This window comes from Chelonia mydas, chromosome 6 (assembly GCF_015237465.2).
Source record: "Chelonia mydas isolate rCheMyd1 chromosome 6, rCheMyd1.pri.v2, whole genome shotgun sequence".
NCBI lineage: Eukaryota > Metazoa > Chordata > Testudines > Cheloniidae > Chelonia > Chelonia mydas.
Genome location: NC_051246.2, coordinates 17,963,848 through 17,977,901, shown reverse-complemented (window position 1 = coordinate 17,977,901; position 14,054 = coordinate 17,963,848). Strand labels below are relative to the sequence as shown.

The 14,054-nt window shown below is 51.4% G+C and overlaps 1 protein-coding gene across 1 annotated transcript; it reads right to left on the bottom strand.

The window, feature by feature from the left end:
- Positions 1-246: 246 nt before the first annotated feature.
- Positions 247-14,044, bottom strand: LOC102930605. The gene is made up of 7 exons (XM_007070082.4): positions 13,868-14,044; positions 11,215-11,381; positions 9,121-9,240; positions 7,775-7,831; positions 6,503-6,655; positions 4,543-4,662; positions 247-4,092 (listed from the first exon to the last, which is right to left on the bottom strand). The coding sequence occupies exons 2-7, from the start codon at positions 11,368-11,370 to the stop codon at positions 4,084-4,086; spliced, it is 615 nt and encodes a 204-aa protein (XP_007070144.1). The 5' UTR covers positions 11,371-11,381; positions 13,868-14,044; the 3' UTR covers positions 247-4,083.
- Between the last annotated feature and the right edge of the window lie 10 nt (positions 14,045-14,054).

Genomic DNA, 14,054 nt, shown 5'->3' with positions numbered 1-14,054 from the left:
CAGAGGCTGTGTGTGAACAGCTCATGTGTGGGGGTTCTCAAAGCAGAGCAGAGTAAGGCTGGCTCTCAGAGTCAAGGATTGGGGTGACCTAGCAGATCACCGGTCTGGATAACACCAGAGGGGAACGTCACACCCTCTCCATCCCTACCTCCTCCCTCCCCTCCATCACTGCCACCTTCATCCATGCCTCTTTCTCTCTCCCTCCATTGCCACCTCCCTCCATTGCTGGGAAGGAGGAACAAAGCATTTCACAGAATATCACTTTTAATCTGAAAAGGGAATGGCACGGGGAGAGGCTGGTATATACTGAAATGAGAACACAGGTGTTCAGAACAGCAGCATTATACAGTTATTCTCTTCAGCGCTAACGCTGATATTGCCATGTGCTGGTTATATGCAGAAAAGACATTCATTGTGTGATTGATACAAGAAAAGGCGTGAGCTCTAAGCAGAATCCTGAAGCTGCCCGTTTACCATTTTAAACAAGGCAGAGTGTCCCATGGACCTCATTTTCCAGAGATTGAGATTCATAGCTTTTAAGGCCAGAAGGTGCCATTAGACCATTCTAGTCTGACCTTCTATAGAACATAGGCCAGAGAAGTTCACACAGTTTCCTCTGTACTGGTGTATGTAAAACTGTTTAGCGGTTTGCATTGTAACCACTTTCTTGATTCTCTTATGTTACAGTTTGTCAGCACCATATTGACCAGAATAGTTGGACGCTCTATTCCAGAATAAAAGTGATTTCATTCCAGAATAAGTTACTCCACTTTGGAAGCACATTCTGGAGTAAAGTGACTTTTATTCTGGAATAGAATGTCCAGATGGGGAGCTATTCTGAAATAATTATTCTGGTCAGTTTCCTTATGTAAACAAGCCTTTTCCTAAGGAATAAATGTCCAGGGTATTTTGAAGTGACATTTTGCAATAAGCCTTTTTGTTGACATTCCACAACTAAAGGAACATTTATTCTTTAATTTTTGACTTAAAATGTTGTTTTGTTTCGGATACTGAAAAAGTTCAGTTTTCCTTTGGGTTTGGGGATGTTTTGGAAGTTCCTCATTCGGTGACTTTCTCCTCTTTGTTTTTTTCAATGGAGGAAGCAAAACAGTTGTTGAAATCCCCCCCCCCCCCCCGCCCCCTTTTTTAAACTTCTTCCAACTTGGAAGAGTTAAAAAAGTGAAAAGCTCTTTCACACTTTTTAGCTTTTTTGAACTGAAAAGATGTGAAAAAAGTTTTTTAAAAAGTCATTAAAAGTGCTACTTTCTCTAATTTGTAATTTCTTTTATAACTGAAAAAAGTGTGAACAAGTGTTTCATTTTATTTTTACTTCGCTCAACTTGTTCCCCATTTTTCTTCACTGGAAAAAGTGAAAAAAGGGAGGGGGGGTAACCACCCTAATTTCTCCAGTTTTCAAAAGCTGAAATGAAAGAGTTTAAATTGAAATACATTGAAATTTTTAATTTCAAATCTACATTTTGAAATGCAACAATAAATCTCTTTTGTTTTGTTTCAAAGTGGCATTTCAAAACTAAAGCAAAAAAAACCACACTAATTTTGTTTTGAAATGCCCCACAGAAAACCAACATTTTCCAATGGGAAAATTTCAAAACACAATTTTTCCTGTGGAAAGTTCCATGGGACAATTCTGGTGTTCTGATCCAGTCTATATAATACTTTTCTGCTGTCATTGCCTAACAGCTGACCCTAAGCAGCGCTGAATATCTGCAATGCCCAGTGCAGTCAACTAGAACTGTGAGTACTGATTAGTAAAACTGGGTAGAAAACAGTTCCCATCTGGATAAAATTTTTGAGATTTTGAAATTTTTCTTGGCCCAAATTGGGATGAAATGTCAAAATCTCAAAAAATTTTGCAAACTGAAAAATCTGAAATTTTTTTTAGTTTGGATCGATCAAAACATTTCATTTTGATTTTTATCTTTTTAAATTAACTTTTCCCCCCTATCATTAGCATAGATTTCTAAACAAAAACTAGTTTTGCATTGAAAAAAATTATTTTTTTTGTTTCAAAAATAAAATTCTAACTCTTTTGTCCCAAAATTTTTCAAAACAAGAAGTTCCTCAAAACCACCCTTTTCCCACAAACCGTTTTGGTTTCAGTGAATTGGCATTTCCACACACACGCACACAAATTTTTTTTGCTGAAAAATTCTTGACCAGCTCTAGTCAGTACAACTCAGAATCCAGACTGGTAAGGTTCTAACCTCTAGCCACCACTTCTCAAATTCGAGAGGTAAGCTTGGTTTCGAATGGACAGATAGGGATGTAGATAGACATAACATTCTGTGGGAACATTTGTTATAATAATACTGTAAGCTCAGGTTAATATAGCAAAAAATAAAAAAAATTCATCTTTAGCATTTGCATGGTACCCAGGAGAATGAACCTGGCAATACACACAAGAGGTGGATTCTTGCTGGAGCTGTGAAGGGAACAAGGAAACCTGATACATTTATATAGCCCTAGAGGTGTGGCTTTCCCACTGTGGCCTACTGAATCCTTCCTGGGGGGTTACAAAATGAGACATTTTAAGATCCAAGCAATGGGAGAGGTGAGGTACTGGAAGACAACTGGGATACTGGAAGGGAAGGGGGATCAGTGAGAAGATCTTTCTTTTATGACATGATCCTCAGAATGAAAGAGCTGCCATAAAGCCAAAGAAGATTGGAAAGAAGTTAGGGGGTGAGTGAATGTGATTCTAAACAGCAGTAACCCTGGCAGTCCTAAGAACTTTATTCTATAAGTCCTGAAGGCTGCTAAGGGTTTGACTTTCCCTCAGAAATATGTAGTTTGAGAGCATCAGCAGTGGCTGAAGAAATCATTCTAAGGACCTGGAAATCAGCAAAGAACTCAAGTGCTAAGGGCTGGTCCATAAAACATGTGGTCTGGATGGATAATACAACATGAAGGGAGAACAAGTGAGGATTTTCAGGAGACAAAATGGCCAAGTTCTTGGTGGAAGCCCAAGACATCAGGAGCTACATGAGGGCTGAATGTGGCATTTACATGGAGATCATGGCATCACTGCTCTGTTCTGGGACAATCAGGATGTCATGTCTCTAGTGGTTTGGTTTTTTTATATCACGCGCTGCCCTGTATGTTCCATCACGTAATAGACGTGTTTATATCTGGCTACAAAATCTGTTACCTTCTATCCACAGCCCATTGCTTACTGTACTCCTTTACTGCAACACAAATAAAAAAAATTAAACAGACCCCCACTCTCTGTCTTGGTGCAATTAAGTTGTGTGAGGGAACCAGGGGGCAAAGACCAAGAAAAAGGTCGTCTTCTACTCCATAATCCTGTTGACTCCCACTGCTTTCCCCATCCATCTTGTTTGCCTGTGCAGACCGGTGGGTTTGTGGAATTGGGGGAGAGGCGTGAGCAGGACGGAAGGAGTGGCTTTGGAGTTTGCTGTCTTTTGCTCTAGTTGCAGAGAATTCCAGGGATCATAGGAGGATTTGAGGGGAGAGGGGGCCCTGGGTTCAGTCTCATTCCATCTCCTCCCCCATTACTGACTGGCGAGTTTGAGGGGCCAGGGAAGGTGTGTGGGGGTCAGTTTATTTTCACCATCCCCATACAGGCTGGAGCTTTTGGGAGTCAGGGGAGGGTTTTGGGGTGTAGAAAATCAGAGTTAACTCCTGCCTCCTAGTGTCAGGAGGGAGGGGGGAAGTTCAGGGATCAGAGTCCATGAGGGGATTCTGTGAGTAGGGTCCTGAGAGAGGTCATGGGCTGCAGTAGGTTACAGACAGGAGAGTTTCTGGGGAAAGTCAGGGGATAGTTTGAGCGTTAAAGCTGCTCTCATCTCTCAGTTGGGGGGCTCAGGAATAGTGGTGTCTGGCTCAGCATTCGCCGCTATCCCTAGACACAGAAGAGTTGGGGAGGGGAGGTAGGTGGGCTGCAGGAGATGTTGGGGCTCAGAGTTTGCTCCCTCTGCCATCCTGCCTGGGACAGTGAAGATGTGGCCAAGGGTCCATGTCGCTGTGGCTCCAGTGTGGGAAATCTCTGTCATGTTCTCAGTGCACCTGGGGGTGGGAGGAGCAGAGCTGGCCTCTGTTCCATCACAGCACCTGGGGAATAATCAGAGAACAGAATTTACTTTCCCATCTCATCAGGATCACTCTGAAAACCGGCATTCGGCCCCTCCCCACCTCTGCCTTTTCTGACCGTGGTTCATCCAGGGCAGGATTAGAATCCATTGGTGGATCAACATAGAGGTAAAGCGCTGGACTGATCCAACATGGGCAATGAATTCCCCTTTCCCCAAGGAAAGGGGTCAAGGGGATCTGACCTTGCTCCAATTGAAATCCCTGGACAAACCCTCACTGACGTCCATGAGGGCTCAGCTGGTGGCTCCATTGTCAGAGCAATGGGGCAGGAGGTCTCTCCAGGGCTAAGGGAATGGGAGTCTTGCTGCTGATGTCAATGGGCTATGAATCAGGCCTGAGGTGAGGAGCACGGTTTGCGCGCAGTTGCTCCAGGGTTGGGCGGCAGGGAGTGTGTCTGGGCTCCAGCCTCACCATCCGTGTGTAGTCCTGCTGTTTCATGGCCTTGTGTCCGAACACCAGGGCGGCGATGGCCGTGCACAGCTCCAGCAGGCACAGCAGGATGAACACTGAGTTAATCCCGTGACTCAGAATCTGTGGGGAAGAAAGCCCAGGTGAGGTCATCCAGCAACCCCACTGCATGGAGCCATCTCGCCCCAGGGGAGGCCTGTCCCCCAGCTGGGAAGTGTCATTACTACACAGCGAGCGGGTGAGGACTGCCTGAGCTCTCCTCTCTGCACATGCCCTGATAGGGGGCAGGGCATGGCAAGGGGGCCCAGCCATCCAGTGGACAGACATACTATGTGTTGGGTCCTGCGTGGCACTAGCTAGGACTCAAATTGGCTGCATTAGGCAGTGACTCTCCCAGTACAGCCAAAGGGAATCCCTTCTCCTCCCAGGGCTGAGCTGGGCAGAGCCTATCTTGTTTCAGAGTCTAGCTCCCTGTCCCTCCTTCATCTCTGGCTCTTCTCCTGCCCCTTGTTCTCACTTCCTCTGTGAAGCTCACCAGAGACACTCACAGTTTTGGCAGGGCCCTGGGCCAGGTCACACCCATGGTGTCCCAGGTAGATTTCAGTGACCCACCTAGCGTTTTTGAGGGAAGGGGGTTTGGCAACAGGATGGAGGGCAGGAAGGGGGAAGCGGGGAGCATTGTGTTGGATCGGGGCAGGCCAAGGGGGCTGCAGCTTATCATGGCACAATATGGGCCCCGTAAAGGCCACGCATTAAAAGCATAGTCTCTGTACTGTTCCTCTCACTACGGCCATTGTGATGGCTGCCATCTTGGCTGGCGCACCAGGAATTGAGCTTGGAGCCTCTGGAGTGTGGTGTATTGGAAACGGTGTTAAAATTACAAGCACTCACTTTATATTGTAGGGGATCAGCCACCATCTTGGCTAGCCCCTTGGGGAACTGAACCAGGGACCCCAAGACCTAAATTATTGAGTCTTTACAGGTTGAGCTAAAGAGCCAGTAGCTGCTGTGCACCAGGTGCTATGGGGACCCATAATACCCACACACTGACCCTACACCCACTCCTGAGCTTCCTCCCATAAGGCTGTACAGCTCCTGCGCGATCCAGTCCCCATTCCGGGCTACATACTGATGGTATCGTTATACTGGCCGGCCAAGGAAAGACTAGTCTCTTTAAATCTCAGGGTGCTGAGTTGTACCAGTTCTCAGTGTGGGCCCCACCTAGCTCTGGGGCAATGCTGCTGTTGTGGAGGCACCCCATTAAAGAACCTCACCCTACTTATTGCCAGTCTCAAGCAAGCAAAAATCATGAGTCAGGCCTCAAAGGGTTGCAAGTTTGGTGTAAAAATCATGAGATTAAAACAGAAACAAAAACAAACGTGGGGTTCATTTTATTTGCCTTTTGGTTCCCCATGGCCAGGAGGCTGGAGGAATCTTACTTTTTTTTTGGTTTTAAACAGCAGCTGAGAGTCTTACCTAATCAGCCTAATCTAGGAGCTGGGGCTTTAAGAAAAACACCAAATATTGTGCAACTCAAATAGATCTGCAAGAGTTGGCAGCACCGCTTGCATCTGAGCCTCTCAAAGGGCTTCACAAACATTCTGATGGCCAACCCACCTGAGGAAGGCACTATTAGCCCCATTTCCTAGATGGGGAAACTGAGGCACAGAGTGGGGTTGCAGAGCAAGTCAGTGACAGAGCTGAGGTCTCCTGACCCACCCTGGTCTAATGAATAACTACTACAGCTTCCCGCCACTCTTGTTTGATTGAACCCCCCCCCCCACCCCCAATCAGGTGGACAGATGGATTCGTTGCCCCTTGCTGAGTTTCTATTCCCACGCTGCGGAGCCAGTGGGTCCTGAGAGGGATGATCCCAGGTCCCCTGGAGTGCTAGACCCAGTCAGACCCCTTCAAAGAGGCTGTGGATTGCTGCAGGAGCAGGCGGCGTGGAAGAGGTACCCACGTAGACAGATTGGGAGCAGTTCAGCAGCGTCATTTTGCTGCCCTCAAGTATGCTGCACCACGGGATGTCTTGACCGATCTCCACGCTGTGAATGATCACGGCCGCCAGGGTAGCCAGGATGACCAGGCCGCTGATAATGTAGCAGACTTTCACCTGGATCAATCACAGCCAATTAGAGGAGAGCAGGGCACAACATCTGCAATCGTTACAGCACTCACCGAGATCAGTGCCCCAGTGCGATGGCGGCCCCATGGGCACAGCAAGAGGCAGTCTCTGCCCCAAAGGTCCTACCGTCCAAACAGACTAGGCAGAAAGGACTGTTATAACCCCCGTCCCCCGCCTCCCGTTCTACAGGTGTAGAACTGGGGCACAGAGACATTCGATGCCTTGCCTGAGGTCAAATCTGTGGCAGGACTGGGAAAAGAAGCCGGCTCTCCAGACCCCCCAGGCCAAAGCCTTAACTAAAAAGCCATCCTCATGGCACATTTATAATATGGGTGTAATCTCTAAAGGCCCATCAGCTGAGGCACCTGAGCCAATAGTCCATGGGATGAAACAGCTGTGGCTGAGTGGCCTACGTGGGGCAGCTCTGGGGTCTGGAATGGATTTCCTGTGCTGGTCCTATGGAGTCTGAGCACGTTGCCTTGGAGGACACAGAGTATCTGGTCCAGCAGGGGGTGATGGGGCTGAATCATTATGCGGTTGTGGTATTAGAGTCCTAGGGCCCCATTTTGTGATGCTCGGAGCCCCATCAACTCCCAGCAAAGTCCATGGGCCCAAATCTTCATTCAGGCGGATGCAGGAATGGAGAGGGTTGGGCAAATGTGGTTAAAGCCACCCTCACACATCCCAGCCCCTAGTGTAAGGGTCCATCTACATAGCAGCTGGGAGGTGTGACTCCCAGCTCAGGTAGACATGCACATGCAAGCTCTGCTCAAGCTAACACCTAAAACTAGCAGTGCTGGCCTCAGCAGCACGAGCCAGGTAACCTGAGTACGTACTTAGGATCTTGGACAGGGTTGTACTCGGGGCCACCACCCATGCTGCCATGGCCACACTGCAGAGCTAGCGCATGTTCACATGCCTGAGCTGGGAATCCCACCTCCCAGCTGCAGGGTAGAAATGGCCTGAGTTAAAGCAGGCTCAGGGCTTCTGAAATTTGCGTCCAGGCTACGTAGGGCCTCCTAGGTGCCATCAGCCACTGTGGCTAGCTGGAGTGCAGCCATGCACCAGTCCCACTCCCATGAACAAAAATGCTTGGAGGATATTTACCAGCCAGATGCTTTCTCTTCTCTCAGTCTCCACCAGCACGGATCCCGAGGACACGAGCTGCCCAGGGAACAGCAAATGGGGAAGAGTTATAGGCAGGTTCCCATCCCACTCAAAATCACGCACACGCTGGAACTGGGTGGAATGAACCCCACAGGATTATGGGCCATGGAAGCCCTGCCCCAGAAGATGACACGAGATTGTCACTAGGATCAAGGTGTAAAGAGACCCAAATTCAGGTTTCGGGAGATTAATGGTGGGATTGAGGTCTCACAGGCTCTCAAGTCCCATCTCATGGGACTCCCTCTCCTTTTATCCCACTGCAGAGCAGCCCAGAGGAGCTGGGATTTTCCCAAATTCTCAGAAGCCGAAGGCTCGTTGTCCAGAGCCACAGTGCAATCTGCTGGGCGTTTCCGTATGGCAGGGTAGCTGTAAAATTCTCCAGGTAGGATTTGCTTTCCCTCCATGTCACCACGTGGATCCATTGCCTCCCTGACAGATGGACAGAAGCCTAAAGCCTGTATGCACAGGTAACTGACCCTGAGCTTGGGACTCAGAGAGAGAATTGCATGAGCCTCTTGATCTAAGAATAAGGGCCAATTTAGTCCCCTGCTGATGGCTGCATCAGTTTCAGTAGTGTCTTATGGGGCGCAGCCACTGGTGGGAGGCAAAGATCCACCATCTCCCAGACTGGGGTGTATACACAGTGGAGCCTGATTGAATGTAGGGGTGAATTTCCATCATATCCGAGAGTTCTTCCCTGCCAGAGCTGGGGCCTCTCCGTTGGAGCGGTGATTGTGGGGTGAAAACTAGCAGACTGAACCCCACCCTCACACCAGCCTGAGGAGTGTGGGGGTGGGGGGATGGATCTGATCTGGGGCAGGATGGGGGCGGAGCAATGTCATAGGGGTAGGGTTGCCAGTCTGCCCCAGCGTTCAGGGGTCTCGCCCACGTTTCCATGAGCCTCATTTGCAGGTCTGCATCCCAAAATGTGTGTGAGCGCTGATGATGGCATGCTGGCCCAGGGTCATGCACATCTGCATGCCGTGACCCTGCACCATGGGGGGCCCGATGGAGCTGCCACAGGTTGAGTAAACGGACCCATCCTAGGGGGAGTGAGGCCACCCTGAAAGCATTTGCAGGGTCACCACCACCTTCTCCGCCCCTCCCAAGGGCTCAGTGCATAGCACACTCCCTGTTATTCTGAAAGCCTGCCTGGCTATGCTCACCGCCTTCTGTGCCGGAGTTCAGGGCATATCCCAGAGCAGATTTGTTGAGACACCCCCCTGCCGCCCCCGAAACTGGATTAAAGGGCTGAGCTCCTCACTCCCGGAGCTGGCTGTGCCTACCAGGAAGCCAATCCAAAAGTAGACTCCGCTGGCCACAGTGAGGGCTGGGGCTGGGGATTCAGTTATCATCAAGGCAATCCCAAAGGAGATCTGCGTGAAACCAGATATGATCTGTATGGCCTAGAGGGGAAGAGGAGATGGAGCTTGGTGTCACTTATACACAATATGTGCAGCACCATTACCATGATCTATGGCATCACTGTTATCACCATAGCCATCACCACTGACATCATTACCTCCATCACCCCGCCATCACCCCATTACCCTGCTAACATCATCACCCCACCATCATCATCACTGCCAACCTCATCACCCCGCCAACCCCATCACCGCCATCACCCTTACCAACCTCATCACCCCCACCGTCATCACCACCATCAGCCCATCACCCTGCCAATGTCATCACAGCCACCAACCCCATCACCCCATCATCCTGCCAACATCATCACCGCCATCAGCCCAACCAACCGCATCATCCTGCCAACATCACCCCCATCACCCTGCCAAAATCATCACCCCCACCATCATCATCCCGCCAACCCCATCACTGCCATCACCTTCACCAACCTCAGCACCCCCACCATCATCACCGCCATCAGCCCCACCAACCCCATCACCCTGCGAACCCCATCACCCCGTCAACCCCATCACCGCCATCACCCCCACTAACCTCCTCACCCCATCAACCCCATCACCCTGCCAACATCATCACTGCCATCAGCCCCACCAACCTCATCACCCTCACCATTAGCCCCACTAATCCCATCACTAATCCCATCAATATCATCACCCCATCACACTGCCAACATCATCAACCCCATCATCCGGCTAACATCATCACCACCATCACCTCTGACAACCCCATCACCCTGCAATTATCATCATCACTCCCACCACCCCCACCAACATTATCATCATTGCCCCATCACCCTGCCAACATCATCACTGCCATCACCCCCACCATCAATGCTAACCATCGTCTTTACCATCCCCAGTACCGTTATGAACAGCAGCTGCATCCCCACTTCTGCCATTGTCATTATTTTCTGTTTATTCTCCCCCCACCCCACCCGGGGAACAAATTGCGACTCCCCTCACATCGCCACTTCAGATCTCCGTTCCTGGAGGAGCTCGTCTCCTGATGACCCACAGTGTCTGAGACACACATGCTCAGCGGCAGCCCTTAGGTTAGCCCCTGACCCTAAACTTATCAGCAGAATGAGAGCAGATGGGGGAAATCAACTGGGCTGAGGCACCAAAATCCTCCCATGGCGATAATCCTCTCTGCCTTACATTGGCTGGCTGGCCAGCATTTTTCTGGGCATACGGGGAGATGTTTATGCCTTTGAATGCCAGGAAGCTGTTAAGCTAGGAAACCCTGCAGCTGTAGCACTCCGTGGTGTGCTCTTGCCAGCTCTTGCCAGCTAAACGGGGCGCAGGCTGTGTTAATAGCACTGTGGGAGGCTGGTGATGCAATAGGGGGGTTCTTCACTTGGGGTTAGGTCCAGACCGGCTCCCTAGGGTAAGTGGGGCACTTGCCTTTTGGAGCAGAGATAAGACTGAGGTCACACATGGTCTTTTAAGATGCCAAAGGGGGAGGTTAGCTGTGGCATCCTGGCTCATGGAATTACTCACTGCCTTCCCCAAATTTCCCTCCCGCTGTTTCACTTGCATATGGCTGCTGCACAGTTGCTGTGCGTCACCCCAGAGGTGGCTGCATTTCAGCGGCTGGAGCTGCAGCGTGGAATCTTTAGGGATGCAAGGGGCTACGTGACCATCCAGTGGGGGGTGACGCTTACAGTTCAGCTGGCGCTAGCTGGGCCCCTTGTTGGGCCACCTCAGCAGCCAGGCAAGGGCTGAATGTGCAGGCGCGGGTTCCAATTCTAAGCCACCCCCCCCACACCCAGTGAAGAGTTAATTCTTGCTCCTCTAGGCCTCACCCACAGCATCCTTGCAAGTGAAGGGAAGGAGAGTCCGTTAGTTTCCTAGTGACCCGAGGGGAAGAGCCCCGCTGCCCCTCACTAAGTGCACTGTGCGGGGGTGGGTCACTCTCAGTTCCCCTTCGTTCATCCAGCAGAGATGTCAGACCCTCACCCCCAGTGCCTTGGGCTGTGCCTTCCTGAAGCCTTTGACCTGGGCGGAGCTGGGCTGTGGAGCCGTTGAGTCCAGCTGTGCAGCCCGGGGGTCAGTCTGCGGGACGACCTCTGTGATGACCTTCATCCCCCCGGATTCTGTCACTGTTGCTGCCATTTCGGTGCCAGCTGTGGAGAGAATGGGGAAGTTGGGGTCAGTAGCAGGACAAGGCCGGGGCAGAGGAATGGCAGCTCCCCACTGCGGGAGTCAGGCAGAGGAGAATCCTCCACTTCATGCCAATGGAATGGGACAGCCGACTCCTTCCTAGCTGGGGAATCCCTTCAGACAAATAGCCTATAGAGGAAGGGTGAGCTTGCTATGGGCATCCCAGGGGTCTGCTCGCTAAGGGGATCCCATGGAAGAGATCCCAGGGACCTGCTGGCTAAGGGGCTCCTAGAGGAGAGATCCCAGGGCCTGCTCGCTAAGGGGATCCCATAGGAGAGGTCCCAAGGGCCTGCTCACTCAGGGGATCCCAGAGGAGCGACCCCAGGGGCCTGCTTGCTAGGGGAATCTCAGAGAGAGACCCCAGGGGCTTGCTCACTAAGGGGATCCCAGAGCAAAGACCCCAGGGGCCTGCTTGCTAGGGGGATCCCAGAGGAGACGTCCCAAGGGCCTGCTCACTACGGGGATCCCAGAGGAAAGACCCCAGGGGCCTGCTCGCTAAGGGGATCCTGTAGGAGATGTTTCAGGGGCCTGCTCATGAGGGGGATCTCAGGGGAGAGATCCCTGGGGCCTGTTCTCCAAGGGGATCCCAGGGGAGAGATCCCAGGGGCCTGCTTGCTAAGCAGACCCCATGGGAGAGATCCCAGGGGCCTGTTGGCCAAGGGGATCCCAGGGGAGAGATCCCAGGGGTGAGCTAACTAGGGGGATCCTAGGGGAGATCCTAGGGGTCTGCTTGCTATGGGATCCCCAGGGAGAAGTCCCATAGATATTCGATGTACAATGATCCCAGTGATTTACCCCTTAGGGTTTCCAGAAGGAGCTGGGGGAGGGGCAAATCCCAGCTCCACTGAAAGGCAGTGCCGGGGCCATTGAGGCCAGTCCTGTGGCTGCATTCTGTGGGGACAGATCCTGGCCCCTGTCACGTCCCAGGCACCTGGAAGTGATGAGGCTGTAGGCTTCAGGGAGTGGGGAAGGAGTCATGGGGCAAGTAACCCCGCACTGGGTAGACTGCTGTGAAGACTGGTGGACTAGCAATATGAGTAGGTCCCTAGGATCCAGGGCGGGCTTGGACAGCTCACATCTTTGCAATTTTGTTCCACACTAGCTCGATGAAAGCTAGTGCGGGTATGCCACAGCGCTGCAGTCAGACCTCTGACAGCAGCATGGACACACTCAAAGATTGCTCCATGCCAAGCATGTGGGTTACTTCCTGACATTCCCCCTGCCTGGCAAAGGGAGAAGAAATTCCAGGGGATAAGGATAAGGGAGTGGGTGGGGGTGAGAGAGAGGAGGCCAAAGCAGGGAAGGAGGACACCCCCCATTTGCTGGGAGAAAGCAGGGCCTGGGAAACAACAGAACCAAACAGAGATGGGGGCGGGGGAGAGTGTGAGAAATGAAACAACAGGAAGAGAGGTTTCAGAGTAGCAGCCGTGTTAGTCTGTATTCGCAAAAAGAAAAGGAGGACTTGTGGCACCTTAGAGACTAACCAATTTATCTGAGCATAAGCTTTCGTGAGCTACAGCTCACTTCATCAGATGTGGCTCACGAAAGCTTATGCTCAAATAAATTTGTTAGTCTCTAAGATGCCACAAGTCCTCCTTTTCTTTTTACAGGAAGAGAGAGAGTGAGAGAGGGAAAAACAGAATTGGTGTGGAGGGGAAGATACAGTAGAAAAGCTAGAGGGAGGGAGAAGGAAACAAAGGGAAGGACAAAAGGTGAGGAGGGGGGACAAAGTATTTAGGAGACCAGATCCCAGGGCGAGCTCCCTATGGGAGGGAGGGATAGAGTAAGAGATGCAGAGGAGGAGGAGGAAAGATAAGAGGGAGGGGGAAGAGAGAAGCTCACAGGGGAATAAGGAGGATGGAGGAAGAAATGAAATGATGGACTCAGAAAGAAACAGAGAGAAGGAAATTGGCAGAGACACATTTTGACTCCAGCTGTTCAGAACTCTTGATGGATTCAAAACTACCACAATGCAAGTGCCAATCTAACGATTGCCCCCCAGTTCCTTGGGGATCTCCCACTCCCCTCCCCCTGCCCCCCAACCTAACAATCACCCCCAGTTCCTCAGGGATCTCCCACTCCCCACAGCCCCCTGCCAACTTAATAATTGCCCCCCAGTTCCTTGGGGATCTCCCACTCCCCCCCATCAATCTAACAATCTCCCCCCAGCCCCTTGGGGATGTCCCACTCCCCACAGCCCCCCACCAATCTAACAATCTCCCCCCAGCCCCTTGGGGATCTCCCACTCCCCACAGCCCCCCCCCCACCAATCTAACAATCGTCCCCCAGTTCTTTGGGGATCTCCCACTCTCCCCCATCAATCTAACAATCTCCCCCCAGCCCCTTGGGGATCTCCCACTCCCCACAGCCCCCCATCCCCAGGGTCTCCCTGCCTCAATGAGTGTCTGTCAGGGGGAATGCAGGGGGCTGACCCGCTGCCTTCACTTACTCTGCCTAGCTGTCTGGCTAGTGGGACGCCGTGTGTTGTGTTGTGCAAGCCTCGGGTTCTCTCTGCCTTGGCAGCTTTCCCCAGCTTGTTGGCCAGAGTCCAAGGGTGGGCGGGAATGCAGGGAGCCTGTCAGAGGAACTCATTGCCATTCTGGCAGCTCTGCACTGACAGGAAGTTTGTTTGTGGA